The 17,269-nt window shown below is 41.2% G+C and overlaps 1 protein-coding gene across 2 annotated transcripts; it reads right to left on the minus strand.

The window, feature by feature from the left end:
* Positions 1-536: 536 nt before the first annotated feature.
* On the minus strand, positions 537-16,278 carry vegfba (vascular endothelial growth factor Ba). Of its 2 annotated transcripts, none has more exons than XM_086158620.1 (8): positions 15,485-16,278; positions 11,796-11,847; positions 11,494-11,690; positions 11,326-11,399; positions 11,182-11,217; positions 6,967-7,044; positions 4,993-5,166; positions 537-4,213 (listed from the first exon to the last, which is right to left on the minus strand). In XM_086158620.1, exons 1-8 carry the CDS (start codon positions 15,560-15,562, stop codon positions 4,192-4,194), a joined length of 711 nt encoding a protein of 236 aa, XP_086014746.1. In that variant the 5' UTR covers positions 15,563-16,278; the 3' UTR covers positions 537-4,191. The 2 variants fall into 2 exon arrangements, with proteins under 2 accessions (XP_086014746.1, XP_086014747.1); XM_086158621.1 differs by lacking the exon at positions 15,485-16,278 and adding an exon at positions 12,043-12,145.
* Between the last annotated feature and the right edge of the window lie 991 nt (positions 16,279-17,269).

Raw genomic sequence — 17,269 nt, forward strand, 5'->3', positions numbered from 1 at the left:
TTTCTGCTGTTTCTGTTACCTGATTGAAAATGTTACATCATTTATCATTGCTTCTTTGATCAAATAAGTTTTGGGATTATTATTCCCAAGAGCAGCTGCAGTAGTTGGTAGATATGAAAAAGACTGAATAAATCAGAGATGATTGACAGTTTGTGCAAAACAAATCATCCTCAGCCTGAGTTTATCCACACCTGAAAATTGCACGTAGGCTGAGTTCTTCACTGAATGTTTTCTGTTCATACACACACACACACACACATGTACATGGTGTAGGGCTGCACACCTTTGTTCTCAACCAGCCTCTGACTCAGCAGGACAGGCAGAGGAGGATCGGGAGCAATATTGTGTCTCATAACATCACATCACATCACATCCAACACGCAAACATTCTGTCCCCAACTCCCAGGGTGCCACCGTGACCAAACAGCCGTGTTTGCCTTTCATTACTGTAAAACAAGCGATTAAAAGCAACGGCCAAGAGGGAGGAGAGACAAGATCAAGGACATAAACAGTGGCAAGAAGAAAATCAGAAGTTTTATACAAAAAATAAGACGTTTCCTTTAATAAAATCTGTAACATCGCACTTGAATCCTGGTATCATTTTCAATACATTTGATTATGCAGTATACACGTTAATGTGGACATTGAATTGATTAATTGGCATTTACATACTAATACAACAGGAAACAGTATACTTTTCTACAAAGACATCATAAAAGGGCACAAATGGTGTAGCAGCAAAAAAAGAGTGTAGTTTTCATTTTACATAGAGGCTACAGTAGTACAATGTATCCGCAGGGAAGATTTTCAATAGGAACAACTTAAACAATGTTACAAATACATTTCAGCACTACATCATACACAAGTTTATGGCTAGATATTAAAGACTATAAAATGCTGTATATTGTGTTAATGAGATTCTCAAGCTACTAAGACACTGAAGGCTTGAACAGAGCTAGATGATGTAGATTGTGCAGATACAAAGCACATTTATGTTCAACACCGACACAGAATCTGGATATTTGAACGCATCGGTATGGCAAAAGCTACTGCCATAGAGGTGTGATAGTGAAATCCTCGATGCAGGATGCATCTGATACTAGAGCTTCAGTTGCAGGAACTGGTTGCATACATTGAAATAGGACTGACATTGATAAATGCCTGCTGATGCTACACCATCACAATTGTTGGAATTTTGTTGATGTGTTGTTATACATGTATGCAGGAGTAGAGCTTTTGGTACCTGACTCTATATTCCGCTTCCGTTCTGCAACGATTACAAGTCTATCCAGCGGAACAGTGTTTCGCATGTGCTTTGCAATCTGAAACTCAAGGGTGCTGAAGTTCAACGGTTCCGAAACCAATTTTCCATGACATGTAATGCTATTGACAATGAAATTTCAAAACATATAGACATTTACACAGATAATATCGGTGCAAACGTATGAATAGGAAGGGAAGAATCTGATGTTTTACAAAATATGCTGTTTGTTCCCAAAAGGTATGTGACCACATTGATTTTACGGTATGCATGACTGTAACTAAGTAAAATACTGTAATGAGCAGCTGTTCAGCTTAACTTTGCAGTCTGAGCATGTTTTATTGATACATACAATTTTCCTTGTATAAAATTAACTTCTCCATTGGTTGTAGCTGGTCCTGCTTAAAACAAAGTATAGTTTTATTCTTTCAGAGGAATATTTAGACAGCCTTTTTTTGTCAGAGAAACACTTGCAGTTGCCCAATTTCCAGTGGCTATGCTAAGCCTGGCTAACACAATGCTAACCAGCTGGGTGTAGCTTCATGATTCTTAAGATGCTTGCGTGGTACGGGTCTTCTTCTCATCTTTTTGTCAGCGAGCAACAAACAAGCATATTTCCCAAGACGTGATGAAGAAACAAACAAAACATTGACTATTAGTTTGATGCTACAAAGTTTCAGGGAAACATGTCTTGCCCTACAAGATCACACAGTGTCAGGTCTGTAGTCAGAGGACCACTTGTGCCTTTCCTCACACTAATAATGCTTTTCTTCAGATTGCTAAGACGCTCTAAGAAAACTCCTATTGCTTGTCTAAGCAGTAATATCATTAAAGATCTGCTGCAGCTCTGTGTCTCCTTACCAGAGACTGTGCTCAATGTAAATAAATTCATGTGCTCAGTGTAAATAATATGATCATCATCATCATCTCAGCAAGGCCTGAACATACAGGTAATAGACGTACAATAACACTAATACTTGGTCATTAATATGTTATTATAAAGAGGTAGTGATTGAAGCAATGATTGACAGCAATAATTAACACTGAACAATAACGTGGAGCACAAGAAAGGGTCATTTCATTTCAGGAGATCATGAGCAGGACACCAGATTTCCTCGCTTCATGTTTTCTGCTCCACTCTGCAGAGTGCAAGCGGATTCGGGGTGAGTGTTCTTTAATCAGCAGGAACCAGCGAATCCTTGGGAGAAACTACAGACACGACTTCGAATCCAAAGCTACTTTGTACCACAGGGTTAAGATGTCACTGGTAAATGTTCTAAGTAAAATTTAGCTCAGGATACAGTCTTTCAAAAGGTCTCAAAAATAGGTTTCAACTCCATGACCTGCCATTATGTGTCCTCTCAGTCTTCACATCAACAGAGCCCTGGCTTTGACTCGTCACGCTGGCTAACAAATTGTTCAAGGCTTCACCCTTTCTGACAAAGTTGCAGTTCAGATCCGTGTTCCCGCCCAGCAGCCAAGCAGTCGTGAACTTACATGGGGTTTAACCGTGAGATTCGGTCTGAATATAAACAAGTTATGTTCCAAATGAATAATACCCTTCCTTTCCCAGCCGAAACATACAACAAAAACAACCATGTTTTCTTTTCACTGCACTGCGAACCGCTATTTGCTTGGTTTTTCTTTGCCACGGATGATGCATCTTTAGCAAATGTTTGAATTACACATTATAATGTATATAATCTCCCATTTGGAGCCTGGGTGAGGCGTCCCTGTTTAAATTCAATACATTTCTGTTTAGCTGGCCACCCAGTGTGACTCTTTATGCAGACGGATTAAAAATGCAAAAAAAACAAAACAAAAAAAAAACAAAAACAAAACAAAGACACATTCTGCTGATATAGAATAGCTTTCAATCAACTTGAAAAAATGTTGATAAAAAAAAACAAAATAAACAGATAATATCATATTTCATGTACTTTGCAGTAAATTGCAAACATTAAAAAAAGCTGCACACGCAGTGTGGCTTGAACAAAAGCTTATGGCTACCTGCTTTAATTTCACACTGCATGTGTGTATAAATATGCATGTACGTGTCCTCGCTGCAGAGCTGAGAGAGCAGTGTGTGGTTTTTGCTGTGACGTCGGAGTTCTTGGTTAAAGTGTGAATGTTTTAGTGTGAAGAAGTGGACAGCCGCCAGACCTCATTATTGCCATTCTCCTCACTGCCTAGAAGCGAGGCAAAGCGGCAGCTTTCAATTGAGGAACTGAGGAAGGATGGAGACAAAAGGCCCAAATTCAACAAATGCAGGAAAGCGGCTTGGAGAGCCAACCCTGTGGTCATATGCTTTGAATGAGAGGGAACGGCTGCAGGGATAACCCATCTGGGTCTTTCAGTGGGGAGACCACACAGATACACCCCATCCCAGCATTCAGCTCAACTTTAGGTCCACAGACACAAGGGGTGGGGTGGGGGGGTTGGATTACACTTCATGTGCATATCCTACGTCCCTTCTTGCGTGTTTCAGTGTCTATGTCCTCATACAGTATATACTGTTTTACACACACACACACAAATGGGTATGATCCTGCAAAATCTATCCGTGTGCAGTTTCCGTCACATTCTCATGTAAGCATCGACAAAACTGAAAGTTGCTACTTTCATCCCTCCATTCAGTTGATGTGATGTTTTGTGATGTTACATGTCTGTGCATGTATGAACATGCGGAGTAACTTTGCCGCAATAGCAAAGAACGGGGAAGATGTTCGACTGTACACGTACACGCTTATAAAGATCTACAGTAAAGTTTGGCCGTAATGCTGTCCTTGTTGCTTAACGAGAACGCTACTACAGCTCCTTGTGTGCATAACCACTGACGTTTCCTCCAAGCCTCTGTATACTGAGAGCGGAATATAAATCAGCAGGGATTTAGAGGAGATGAGGAGGTGAACAGTAAGTCAGTGGACAACTCAAGTCCTCATGGCATCACACCTGAAACCACAGAGAGAGGAAACTTATAGTAAAACGTACCCATAATAGCTTTTTAGGCCATCTGAATTGTATAGTGCGACAAAATGTTTGCCATTCTTGCACATAATAAATGCTGAAATTCTGAAATTGATTTGTGGATCACACCTTCATAGAACAGCGGTTAATTCATGAGCAAGTCATGATATTCAACACTTTTGACAACAGCAACACATGCAGTTTGTTTCATATACAACATGAATTGTAGCCGTTTAAGGAAAATCTGTTTATTAAATATAAAATATAATGTGAGTTATCTAGTACCGTAATTTCTGGACTATAAACCGCTTCTTTTTTCACACGCTACTTTAAACACTGCGGCTTAAACATTGATACGGCTAATTTATGGATTTTTTGGGGCTAATGAGCTTCCTGCCGCCGAAACATTTAGCCCCGTCACATTATTATTAATCATATTCATCAGCCGTGTTGCAAAAAACAGCATTTCCAGCACGTATTTGTGGATGCTACCAGTATGTATTTAATTAAACATCATAAAAAATGTTTCTGTGTAAATATCTCATTTTACAACATGGACTCCTGCAGCTTATAGACAGGTGCGGCCTATATATGTACCCATACATATATACACTTAGTACGTACACTTTATTTGATTTTAGCAGGTGTGAACGGTATGTGTTGAAACTCTCTTTGAAACCGAGCTTCCCAGTTTTTAATTATATTTTGCCAATTTGATCATAATCCAGATAACTGGAGTGTTGTGTGTTTGAATGTGGACCAACCTGCAACGTTGAGGATTGAGCCTCCGGTTCTTTTGGCGGCAGCTCTCAGCAGTGACTGTACAGATGCATCGACACGAGCTTTTATCCAGTGTCCACTTCCTCCCTTTGCAGGGTCGACAAAGAGGTGGTGGTGACGGAGCAGCGCTGGAGGGGGCGAAGAGGACAGCAGGGGTCCTGAGGACGAGAGAGATGCAAGAGCAGAGGAGGTTTGTCGGTCTAATTCTCAGTGCTGCAATATTTCAGGCGTTTTCAAGTAGCGTCTTCAAATGTGACAAAAGTAAAGTGGCATTATTTGATTTAGGTGTTTAGAGATTACATCTCTTCTGTCTTTCTTGGATGTGAAACCTCAAAATCCCACCGTTTTTCTCTAAAGTTTGAATCTTAGTATTAACCCCTTTATGCATTTTTCTAATTGCGACTGTAAAAATGAAGATATTTCATGATAAATGGCCAAAGATATCTTTACTTTTTATCTTGGACGTGAAAGTATAACTTTCTGCAGAAAACACTTTTCTTAACACCTTGGAATTTTCTTGACAGAAAAGACTGCCGACAAGAGGCAAACTGAAACTGGATGTAATATTTCCAGTGATGTAATATAATTCAGTTTGAGCGTCTGAGTGGAATGTTGTTTCACTTTGGACATTCAATACTTTGAACACCTCAGATGACTGAGGTGGCTAAAAGTGAAAGACCACTCGCTGACTTCCAGAAACCAAGCCCGCAGTGTTATGGGACGAGCGAATAATCTGGGATACTATTTTATTTACAGTCGACAAACTTTCCTCTCTTTCTAGCTGCACGTCGCGTGTTACCATGGCACGTCCGTTCCCACTGAGGCCTTCACTCACTCCCCTAGACGCTCTGTACTTTGAGTCTGAGAAAGCTGGTCCATTAACTAGTGCTAGTTCTACCTCCGGCTGGCAGTTTTAATGAAGTTACTTAATGAGGCATAGAGGGGCCATCTTTGTTTGGAGTCTGATGACCATGCCTGGCACTGGCATGGACAGAGGAGGTTGCATTTGGGAGCAAATTAACCAGATTTCACCCCTGCCAAAGCCTGAATAAAGCCGGTTCTGAATGATGGATGGGTGTTTAGGGCATCACACCCAAGCCGAGCCACCTCTGGCCTCCGGGGATGGATATGACAGACGGCAAACCGATGCAGGGAAACTGTGTTAAATCTTTTCAACTTGAACCTCATGGAAATCAGGAAACACACACAAATGAAAAAATATAGTTGAAACCCCAGCTCTTGTTTCGGAACAAAGGTTATTATTGTACATGAAAGTGATGTTGACCATCTTTTTCGCGATTCAATTGTTTGTCATATCACTAATGAAAGGTAATTCATGAATGTTTTGTAATGTTTCTCCGCATTCTGTCATACTCTATTCTGAATGTTTTTGCCCATCATGGTGAGTGTAGAATGTCACCAACTGTAGCTGACAGCACAAAAGACTGTTTCAACACAGAGTTGAGCTTCATTTCTCTCTCTGTCTCCATGAATGAGTATGTGTGTGAGTTGTTTGACTATACTTGACATGCAGGGTCCGACATGCTTTGTGGAGCTAAAATACGGGACCCCACGAGTTTAAATGGCTGTTTGATTTCAGGGCTGGAGTTAGAATTAGAACAGGGTCAAAGTCAGGTATTGAGTTGCGGTAGTTAAGGTCAGAATACGAGTCTCTGGGAATGCAAATTAGTGAATGAATTTCCCCAGGGCATGTCTCCGCATGAAAACGTCTGTGTGTGTGTGTGTGTGTCTCAGACCTTCGCTTATGTAGTTGTAAAATAAACTGTCCTTCAGAAATAACACAGACCAGATAACCTATTTTTGCCTTCTAATACAAACATTGACACTCCGACGTAAAGTGAAAGTACCATTGATATTTAGACTTAATCCTGTGTGTTACATACAGAACCTTACTCATTATCAAAAGATTTAATGTATGTACTTAATTTCCAACGTACGCAGCTTTAATGGCTCCAGTTGTTTCTCTCGACTTCCCTTTCTCCTTTTTCCTGTGTTTTTTTGGCTTGAGAACTGGCCTGGGGGGGGGGGGGGGGTTCACAGACAAAAGACAAAGAAAGTTAATTTTCATCAGATTTCACTGTTTGTTTTATTCTCTGCAAACATTTGATAACATTGTTAATTTCTTTAAGTTTTCTAGTTGATCTAAAAAAATGCAAACACATGTGGATGAAGCTTGAGCAAGGGTGTTCCATATATATGAAATAAAAATCCAAGGCTGGCCAAAATCATATCGGAGGAGTTTCACACACTACACATATCCATGTAATATCTTGTATTAAGTTATTCCCCCATAAAATATTTCGATTTCCCCATATTTCTGTATCCACACTTTATTCTAATTCATATCTCATGACCATTCAGTATGTATTACTATCTGGTCCACTATCTACTAAACAGTAGATTGTTACAATTAGTCTAATAAATATTTATACTTTCAACCATCTCTCCCTGGTAGTAAGTCTGTTTGTGTGCAAGTGCAAATATCTAAGAGCGTATTCTCCCTTTCTGGAGTCCATGAAAAGGTTCCCTAATCCTGAAATGGCAAACCAGACAACTAGGGTAGGAGAACAGCAGCTACATTGGTCACTCAAGTGAAAACCCAGGTCTTGGATGAGTTTAGAGTGGCAATGGAGAAAGTTTTTCATGTGGCCAAGGAACCAAAGCGTGGCTTGGCAAAGGCTGTTCAGCCTGGCGGTGAACTGCTAACTGCTATGTGGTAGGAAGGAACACTTAAACAAGTCTTAAACCAAGTAACATGCCTTTGTAGAGGAGAAAGGCATTGGTAAATCCTACTGAGCCTTGCCAATATACATGTTGAAGAATGTAAAGAATGAGAGAGAAGTTCCTGGCTGGCAAAACACTTGTCAAGGCTCTATGTATCGCAATCAAGATGTTGGGGAATATATCCACGGACGATGAGGTTGGAGTGGAATTTCCCTTTTTTTTTAAAAAAAGGAGAGAAGTGGTTGTGTTCCCACAGCAGCGGGATCCCCACAGTGTGTTCCCAGTTCCCACTGAAAATCTCTTCCAAGATGTGCGGCCAATTGCCAACCTCTTGGATTGGGAGAAACAACCAGGGTTCCATCGAAGATCTTTAGCCAGATGGAGTTCTTAGAAGGTTTGTGGGGTTTGCATTGGGCTACCTTCTGGTTTCCATGTACTTTGTGGACCTTTCAAAAGAGGTTCCAGCACCTCCCATTGGGTGTTCCGTATGGGTGCAGTGGTTGGGGTAGGAGTAACTCAGTCTCTCTATGACTGTTATCAAAACTTTCCTTTTTTGCACAATTTCAAACACACCGCCGATGAGTGTTGGGTTTATCTGGTTGCTACTGTTCGTGGTCTCTATGGAGTCTCTAAGCAAGTTAGATTTACAAGGAGGTCACATAATGTCCTGCTTCCATCATCACACCATAATCTCCATGTTGTTTTGAAAGACCTGAGCTAAAAGATACACTCAATTAAGAAGTCAGTTTATGTTCATATCCCCAGCAGTGGTTATGACTTCTGGGTAATGAACAAAATAATTTTTCTTAATAAGGTGTGTGGCTTGAGACTGAGAGGAAGAGGAACTCAGGGCTTCTCAAGGGAGCTTGGTATGGAGCCGCAGCTCGGAAAGGATACCCTTACAACAGAGCTTGTTTCATATACATGGAAAATCTGATTTCTGTCACCTTTCTGATTATCAAGAAAAATGTTTCTCTGTCCATACTGAGAGTTCATCAAACTATTTCTATCCAGTCCAAGTCTTTTTGATGTTGGATACCCATTGGGGCAACATTGCTTGGCTTCTTACTACTTGCAAATAATGTTTTTGATTTGTATGTGTCTCATTGGTTTACCTCATCCAGTAAATTTCCTAAAAATAAAACACTAAAACTAAAATGTTCTCTGCTTATTATTGATCTGATGTCTGTTACTACATCTGCCCAGGAAGAAGAAATATCAGAGCAGTCCTAAAATAAGTTCAAGCAGACATTTAGCACAGCTTGTCCAGCACTGTCTGGGCTTTTGGCCTTATTGATCTATAAACTTTTGATCATTTCCATTATATTAATCTTATATTAAAATATGAATTTTTGTTTTTCAGCTGGGTGGATTATGTCCAACTACTGTCAACCTAATTAGCATGTTTCCTTCTCCCACCTTGATTTGATAGTTACATCATGTGAAGACCCCTGTCCAGTTGTAAATTAAAACAAATCCTACAAACCCCAAAGAAATTCCCTATATATTTTGAAGAACGTGACTATCCTTCACTCAGTCATCTTCAAGTTATCTAATGAAATATCTCTATTACGTGGGAAACATAAAATCTTGTTCATCAGGGTCAGAAGTCACAGACGGTTCAAAAATGGTCAGAATGGGAGATTATTTGATGTATTTGATGTCACTTCGTATACATGTATGGTTGTAATATCTGTGCCGCTCAACGGTTTGGATCAAATGAGCATTGAAAATAACATTACAATAACAATTAAAGAAAAGAGGAAGAAAATCTATCTGATAAAGTCGTTCACGATACATTTTGTCACTGCACTGTGATTTTCAAGCTCAGTACATGAACCTTTTGCAGTACCTGTAAAAGTTTCTGCTTCAACAGACCTCCTGAATAAAGTACATTAAAATTTATTGAGTACCTGGGAAAGTATTTAACACTATAGCCTGATTTTAGTAACAGACCATGCCGCTGTTGTCATCTTTGCAGCGCACATTTACTATCATGGATGCGTGACTCTTCTATGTCAGGAGATAAAATCATCACTATGGTGACAACAGGATACAGGCCATCCCAGGGGAGGCTGGGAGAGCGTCGCACAGATGCCGATTTGCAAGGGACACACACATCACACATGCAAAAAAATAAATATTAAAGCACATAAAAAACTTATATATTGAAATGTTGAGAACTTAGCATCGCCAGGTACAGAAAAATAATTTCAGAAGTGCATATACATTCACATGCACACCCACATACACACTGAAACACACACACACACACTGATGTACACACACACACACACACAGGAACATTGGAATCCTTTATTTATGTCCTCTTCCTAACAGGAAGCGGGGGGACATAAACATCAAAGATGCAATGGTATGATTTTCTAGTTGGAACTATTAGTGTGAGGCAAGACGCTACCCAACCAGTTGAAGAGTGTGTGCAAAAATCTGATTTTAACCTCATAAAATAAGGTTAACTTTAGTTTTCTTTGTGTTTTATAAGGGCATGTTGTGAACCTCCTAAAATACATCACAAAGTTTGTCACCCATTAAATGCAAATTTGGAGGAAATGCATGAAGTGTCTCCAGCTGAGCATGGCTTCTTATTGAAATAAATTATATATGAAAAGAGGAAACAGAAAAATGTACTAAACATGTAATAGTCAAATGAGAGCGTGTATAAATAGTTCAAACATATACACACTAAGCTTGTGTTAAGTGAGCAAACAAAGGATTCATGTTACTCAGCATATTATTCAGAAAATTATTTGTACCCCCCGCTTTTTTTTTTGTTTAGAACATTTGGCAGTCTTGCACTTTGTACAAATGAAAATGGTTGAAATTATGCAGTAGATTCAATCAAGAGAGTCTATGGTATGCATGCTGATGTATACGATGTAGCATAAATAATGGATACTATGCAATGACGCACAATTCGAGTGGGTTTTTTGACAACCGGTTTACCAAATGGGCCACCGGCTTAACTCAGAACTAGCCAGTAAACTGTTGAGGAGCAGTGTAGCTGCATAGAAAAATAATCTCCATGGTAACTAATGTGCAACCAAGACTGGGCTCAATTCAAAGAGGAAAACAGGAAAGTCTGGCTTAATCCTCTGTTTTGGTTCTACGAAATGGCCGTCTGGTCAGAAAAGGGCCTTCTGCGCTACACTGGGGGAGGAGGAGAATGCAAACGTTTTGACCTCTTGTGTCATAAACACACGATCCTTGATCCCAATACCAGCGTTGTCTTTATCTGCATAGTTAAAGTTGTAAGATCTATCAGTTTACTCTGGTTTCAACAGCTTAGAAACAATATTAGGTCTCACTCCTTTGGCAGCAGAGAACAAAACGATACACAATAAGGAGATTAAAACCATAATAAAAAAGGGACGAGCAAGGACGGGGCTGTTATCTAAACAAAATGTTACCTCGTTGTCGGTGTTGGCAAAGCTTGCTCTCTTAATCTACACAGAGAGATAGAAGAAAGTGTGTCAGTTTAAAGGAGCAGTGACGTCGGCGAACCTCAGGTGCATCGCCTCCCCCTGGAGATGGTGAAAGTGTGTTTTCTTTACCTGCACTCACACTGGCTGTGTTCAACAAAGGGCAGTTCGATTAGCTCGTGTTTCATGAAGGACGTCCTCATCAGCTAAACAAGAAAAATAAACCAAACTATACATTCTTTGCAAAAATACCCACATCTTTATTGCTTTATGAAACATGTGAGTGTACTTTATGTTTACCTCCATGGTGAGTGTGTGTGTGAGCAAGGGAACACACTCCATGGCCTCATCAATACAGCAACCGCCGCACCTCCTCACCGACACACAGGATGGTACAAATAGATGGTGCGTCTCTCCCGGCATTTCCCGCCAAACCTCGACAAGTGTGTCCCGCGGCTGACAGCCGCTACGAGAATACACCTCCAACCAGCGGCGCACTGATAAGAGACAAGACTCATATGGAATTCCAAAATTCCACTGTTTTGTTGTTTGTTTTTTTACATGAAGCTGAGTTGCAGTTTTTGAACAACCGGCGAGCTTACCTTCTCGAGCTTCTCTGGATTTGGGCGAGTCCGCTGGTCGCCAGTGAGCAAGCTGGGTAGAAAAGAAGACGCAAAAGTGTAGTTCAGTCATTAATAGATATTGACGTAACCTTAATATGTTCGAGATCTGTTGAAATTATTAAGGCTACCATTCACGTCACCACCTCTCAGCCTCAGACAAAAGTGGATTGAATACGGAAAGATCAACGTTGTTGTAATCTGAACCATCATATTATATTTTTTTTACCTCTTCGTCTTTGTGATTCATACAAAAAAATTGAATTACCAGTCAAATTTTGAAATCAGATTATTTTTAAAATTATATTTGAAGAGCCCAACTAATGATGAGGTTTGCTATCTGCCAAAACATGGAGAGATACATAAATATAAATATCTACACTCTGTTTTCACCAAATCCCATGGGAGGAGCTACAGGCTTTGTGAAAGACCTTTGGCCTCAGATCTATTACCTACCAACTGGAGTTTTTGAAATACTTTTAGCAGCTGAGGGGGTGAAGCATTCAGCCACTATCATGTTATGGGAAAAAACATAATGGCATAATCACAAAAACACTCGATTACAAAATGATATCAGAGGTTTTGTTTGCACGACCCATAAAGAAAAACAGAGAAAAGAAAATTAAATGATTCATTTATGACAAAAGACCACAGGCTGACAGAGACATCATATTGATGATGACAATTTAAAACTTGTGTTGTCGGTGCCAGGAATGTGTCAGTCCATCTTCACTTTATTCTGTTTACTTACAGTTTTTGTTGGCCTTTAGTCAACTCTGTGGGGCAAAATCCAGGTTTTATGATATAATATAGTTTATTGTAGTATCACAGGGCCTGTACCTAATACCTTATGAAGCCAAACATAAATACACACACATTTGTGTTTCCATCCATTTTCATTGTATTTGTTATGTCTGGAGATTAACTCTGGCATAGCTAGATAGAGGTATTTAAGCTGCAAATGAATTATTTATGTTTGCTCTGCTTTTGGACTCCGAACTATATGACTAAAAAAATAAACCAATGTATTATCCCCTAACACGAGTAATACATAAAACACACACCCACAAACACACGACTGCAATTGAGCTTGTGTGTTCGTGAAGGAAACCAAGGCCACTTTTAAGGGAATGTAGACTTTGTTCAGTTGCCCCCTTCAACTGCTCCACCCCCTCACACACAACACACACACAACACACACACACACAGCAATCTGACTATCCTGGCTATCTTGGTGAGAACTTTCATACATTCATTGACATAATACATTACTTTGTTGCTCACATCAAACTGAAACCAAACCTAAGTTTAAACCCATCTTTAAAGGTTAACGCTCAAGCTGAAGTTATCTGAGGACGGACTGCGATGTCCCTTCTTTTCCAAATTGTCCTCACCATGGTGATTTATAATTCAATGTAATTCACAAAAAGACAGCCATACAAGTGCAAACACACATGCACACACACACACACACACACACACACACACACACACACACACACACACACACACACACACGCTGGGCTGTCTCACACTGATTCTGAGTGTAAGCTTTGTGTCTCTGTGAACCAGAGGTTCACGCCAGTGCCATCTGCCCCAGTTAGCTGCCCAACTGCTGGGTAACACGCTGGACTCGCAGGAAGGTTTTTAGGAATCATCTTTCATCTTAAAACCATCTTTCCCTTACTACTTGCAGGGGGAGGATGACCATCTTTTCATATTAGCTTCCAGAGAAGCAGTTGTGGTTGTCGGCAGGTGAAGAGGCCCGACGTGTGTGATGTATTGTCTAGGATCATGAATGAGTAAAACATACAATATACAGCGGCATTAAGTCGAGGCTGGATCCCACAGCGGCTCAGGGCACTGCATGTTCCTGATAGAAGTCTCCAGACATAAATAAAATACCAGTCCATGCTGGTCTGCTTGCATGGGATCCTGCCGCTGAGGGAAAAGTGTGTACGTGTCGAAAATGACCCAGTGTCACAGAATCGCTCTCAAACGACAACTACACCCAACAAAACCACACATTTATGTCGCTCTAAACCGGCCTCCTCTTTGAAAATATAAATGCGGGCTGTCCTAATAAATATGCGGTGAAATTCAGTATATATTGGTTGTGGCTAATGGGATAAAACGTCTATACTAACGCTCTCTGGAAAGACACCTCACCTGGTCTGAACCCTTTCAGTTTCATCCAGGTCACCGGTCAATACGCTCTATTTGCACTAAAGGTGTTATCGAGATACCGTGTCATTCAGAATTCAATGAAACTATGAGTAACATTAATGTGCCGGGGGAGAAGAGAGGACTTATTTTTGCAGGACCAGGGCAAAGATACTGCACTGATACACAGGGTATTTGTTTTTCACCAGCTGGCCCTTGTGGACAGTTCAAGCTCTTGTTTCCTTGGTAACTGTCTTGTATATTTCTTGTTGCCTCAGTTGCAACCAGCTGACTTAGTGTAGGTTGGTTATTTTTAAATTGGATTTTTGCAGGTGACCCAAGAAGGGGTTTATCACTGAAATCCAATGACCTTTTGCTACAGGGTAGCATTTCCTGGTTATGCTTGGTCTCAACAAACTTAAGGTTCAACAGCAATATTTGATTTAGGAGGAAGAAAATAACATGATTTCATTGTTCAATCTCTTTTTTTCTGTGACAGTGCCACCTTGCAAATAGGGTGACCAAAGAAGAAAAAAAAAAGGTCCTGGAAGTGCAGTCCTCAGAACGCAGCTTCAAGGTCTGCAGCAATCTGACGCCGGTTTATTTCGCCTATTCATGCTAAAAGCCGCTCTCCCGTGTGAACACAGCTTGACACAGAAGTGAGGCATCGCTGAATGTTTATACAAATCCAACTCTTCTTATCTCTCACTCAACTGAAATGCTTTAAAACTGCATCCCGTTATATCATATCAGTATCCATGATATCCGCTCAGCAGATGATATCGCATAAATCTCACATCCAAATACAGTTCTTTGAAAGAAAAAGTGTCAAACACAAATAAACCGCAGGCCGTTGTTTAGAAGTAACCCACTTGAGTGACCGGTCGCCCAACCGAAAAAGCTTTGAGGGCCAAAATGCTGCTCCTATCTGGCATGACATATTTACACACAAGAAAATATGTGATGCACCACCTCCCCATCGCATTTTCCACGTCTCCTTAAATCCTAAAGCTCTTCCTACTTGTACCACCTTATTCCAGAAATTTCTGGAGAACTTCCACAAGGCCTGACAGGCCAGGTCCTATTCAAATATAGTCAATGACAATCAATGAGTGATCAAGATAAGTGATCATTATATTGTGGAGGGGTTAAACACCCTTGATATTAAACAACTTGGAAACTAATTTTAAGTACAGGTTTTTTGTTGCATTGCAAGACATTAAAATTACAAAAAAAAAACAAAAACAAAACAAAACCTCAGCATAGGTTTTTTGTTGCATTGCAAGACATTAAAATCCCTCCCCCCCCAAAAAAAAATCTAAGTTTAGGTTTTTTGTTGCATTACAAGATATTAAAATTCCAAAAAAAAAAAAAAAAGATAAATACCCTCCAGGACTGGTGTGATAGTGGGAGGAGGGAAAGGGGATTGACAGGTGTCACTGACCTGCCGCCGTGAATGAACGTGGGGCCGTGGAGGGGTCAGTGGGGAGAAAGTGCTCCATACATACCTTGGCGTGGGACGTGGGTATTCTGGTGAGCAGCAGGAATTGAAACATTCCTAGAATAACTTGAAGCATAATCCCCATTGTTCAAGAGTCCGAGGGCCACGCTATAAATATATATTTGGAAACCAATCCGGGGGAGGAGTGGGGGTGGGGGGGTGAAGGAAAAATGTCCGAATGTCCGAGCGCCGCCGCTTCGGAGTCCGATCACAGAGGCAGAAATCCGGCTTTCACTCTCCGGTCTCCCGTCCCTGGAAGGACACCCAGGGCGGCATCCTCGGAGCGGAACCGGCAACTTTTGTCACCGAAATGATAAAACTGACTTCACTCCAATTTTGAAATAACTCGGGGAATCATCCGAGGATCCTCTCCGGGGACATGGCAAAGAAAAGCCAAAAAAAAAAGGATAAAAATTAAAAAAAAAAATTAAAAAATCCGGATATTCTAGCGACACTTGTCTGACGCCGGTCCGTCCTGGTCCGGTGGTACCGGGGTTGGGGTTGGAGAGGGGGGATCCGGGCTCCTTCTTCTTCTTGAATATATATATAAATATATATGTATATATATATATTTTTTTTTGTCTTGGGGAGGGGGGGGTTATTTTATCCGGACTCCCGCGGCGCTATTGCAAATTAAAAAAAAATAATCGGATCCAACTCACTGCAGGACGCGGAATCTCGGAAAAGATCCGTCGCTTTGGTCCGACGCGCGGCTGCGTTGGAGGCGGAGGTGGGTGGGTTGGTGGGGAGCAGTGCGGTGCATTCGGTCACACTCTCTTCACACTGTCCTTCCTACGTAAAACGTGACGTTTCCTCCAACCACCACAGGCGCATCTCCCGAATTTTTGGTCTCCTCTTCTGAATAAAAGGGTGAACCCCCCCCCACCACCCTTCCTTCTCTCCCCTCACCGGTGGCGCAGAGGAGCAGCAGGGGGGGGGATCAAGGGAGGGAGGCCTGCAAAGCACTCTTCATCTGCTTCCTCATTTCATTTGCCCTTGAGAGGCACGAAATGTAAGCATTAAACTGCCAACTTTTTTTTTTTTTAATTTAACTCCCCACCCCCCCTCCAGCCAGGACAGGTGCTGTGTCCCTGCAGGAGGAGGGGGTGGAGGTCAGGCCACCTCTCAGAGCTTCCCCTTTGCAAGATCGAGCCGACTCTGGAGGAGCCGCTGAGGTCACGTCCTGTGTGATGGTTCTGGGTAATATCTTCACCAAGAGGATCAGGCAGTTCAGCGTCGGGGAAAGGGAAGACTTGAAGCTGACCAGTGGGAGAAACAGTCATTGATGGAAAAAGACCGGATGTTCCGCGAGTAGGAAGATCTGGCTTCTTGTCGTATGTTATCTCCAGTCAGATGCTCCTTTTGTAATTGTTCTTTATTATTCCTCACCTTTTTTTGTGATTATTTTCTGTCTATCTTTTACCTCCTCGCGCAGAAGAGCCAGGGTGTCAAAGGACTGTTGCAGGTTTCTCTGCAATATATCTGTCTCCCCAATGTTGGTAATGTGTAATCTGATTTCGCTTTCATAAATCATACTTGACAAGAAATAAGTCATTATTTATACCGGACAGGCGCAGGAGCCTATCGCCGCTGACATTGAGGGGGAGTTAGAGTTCACCCTGAACCGTTCACCTGTCAATCACAGGGCCTCATATCAGGACAAATGAAAATTCACTTGCTTAGGCTCTCCAATGAACCTACGGTGTGTTTTGGGGCTGTGGGAAGAAACTGGAAAATGAAAAGTGGCCGAAAAGAAAACATCTTTCAGAACTGAACCAGGGACCATCTAGCT

This window comes from Fistularia commersonii, chromosome 13, assembly GCF_037954325.1.
Source record: "Fistularia commersonii isolate RoL2024-O1a breed Wild chromosome 13, RoL_Fcom_v1.0, whole genome shotgun sequence".
In the NCBI taxonomy this organism is placed as follows: domain Eukaryota; kingdom Metazoa; phylum Chordata; class Actinopteri; order Syngnathiformes; family Fistulariidae; genus Fistularia; species Fistularia commersonii.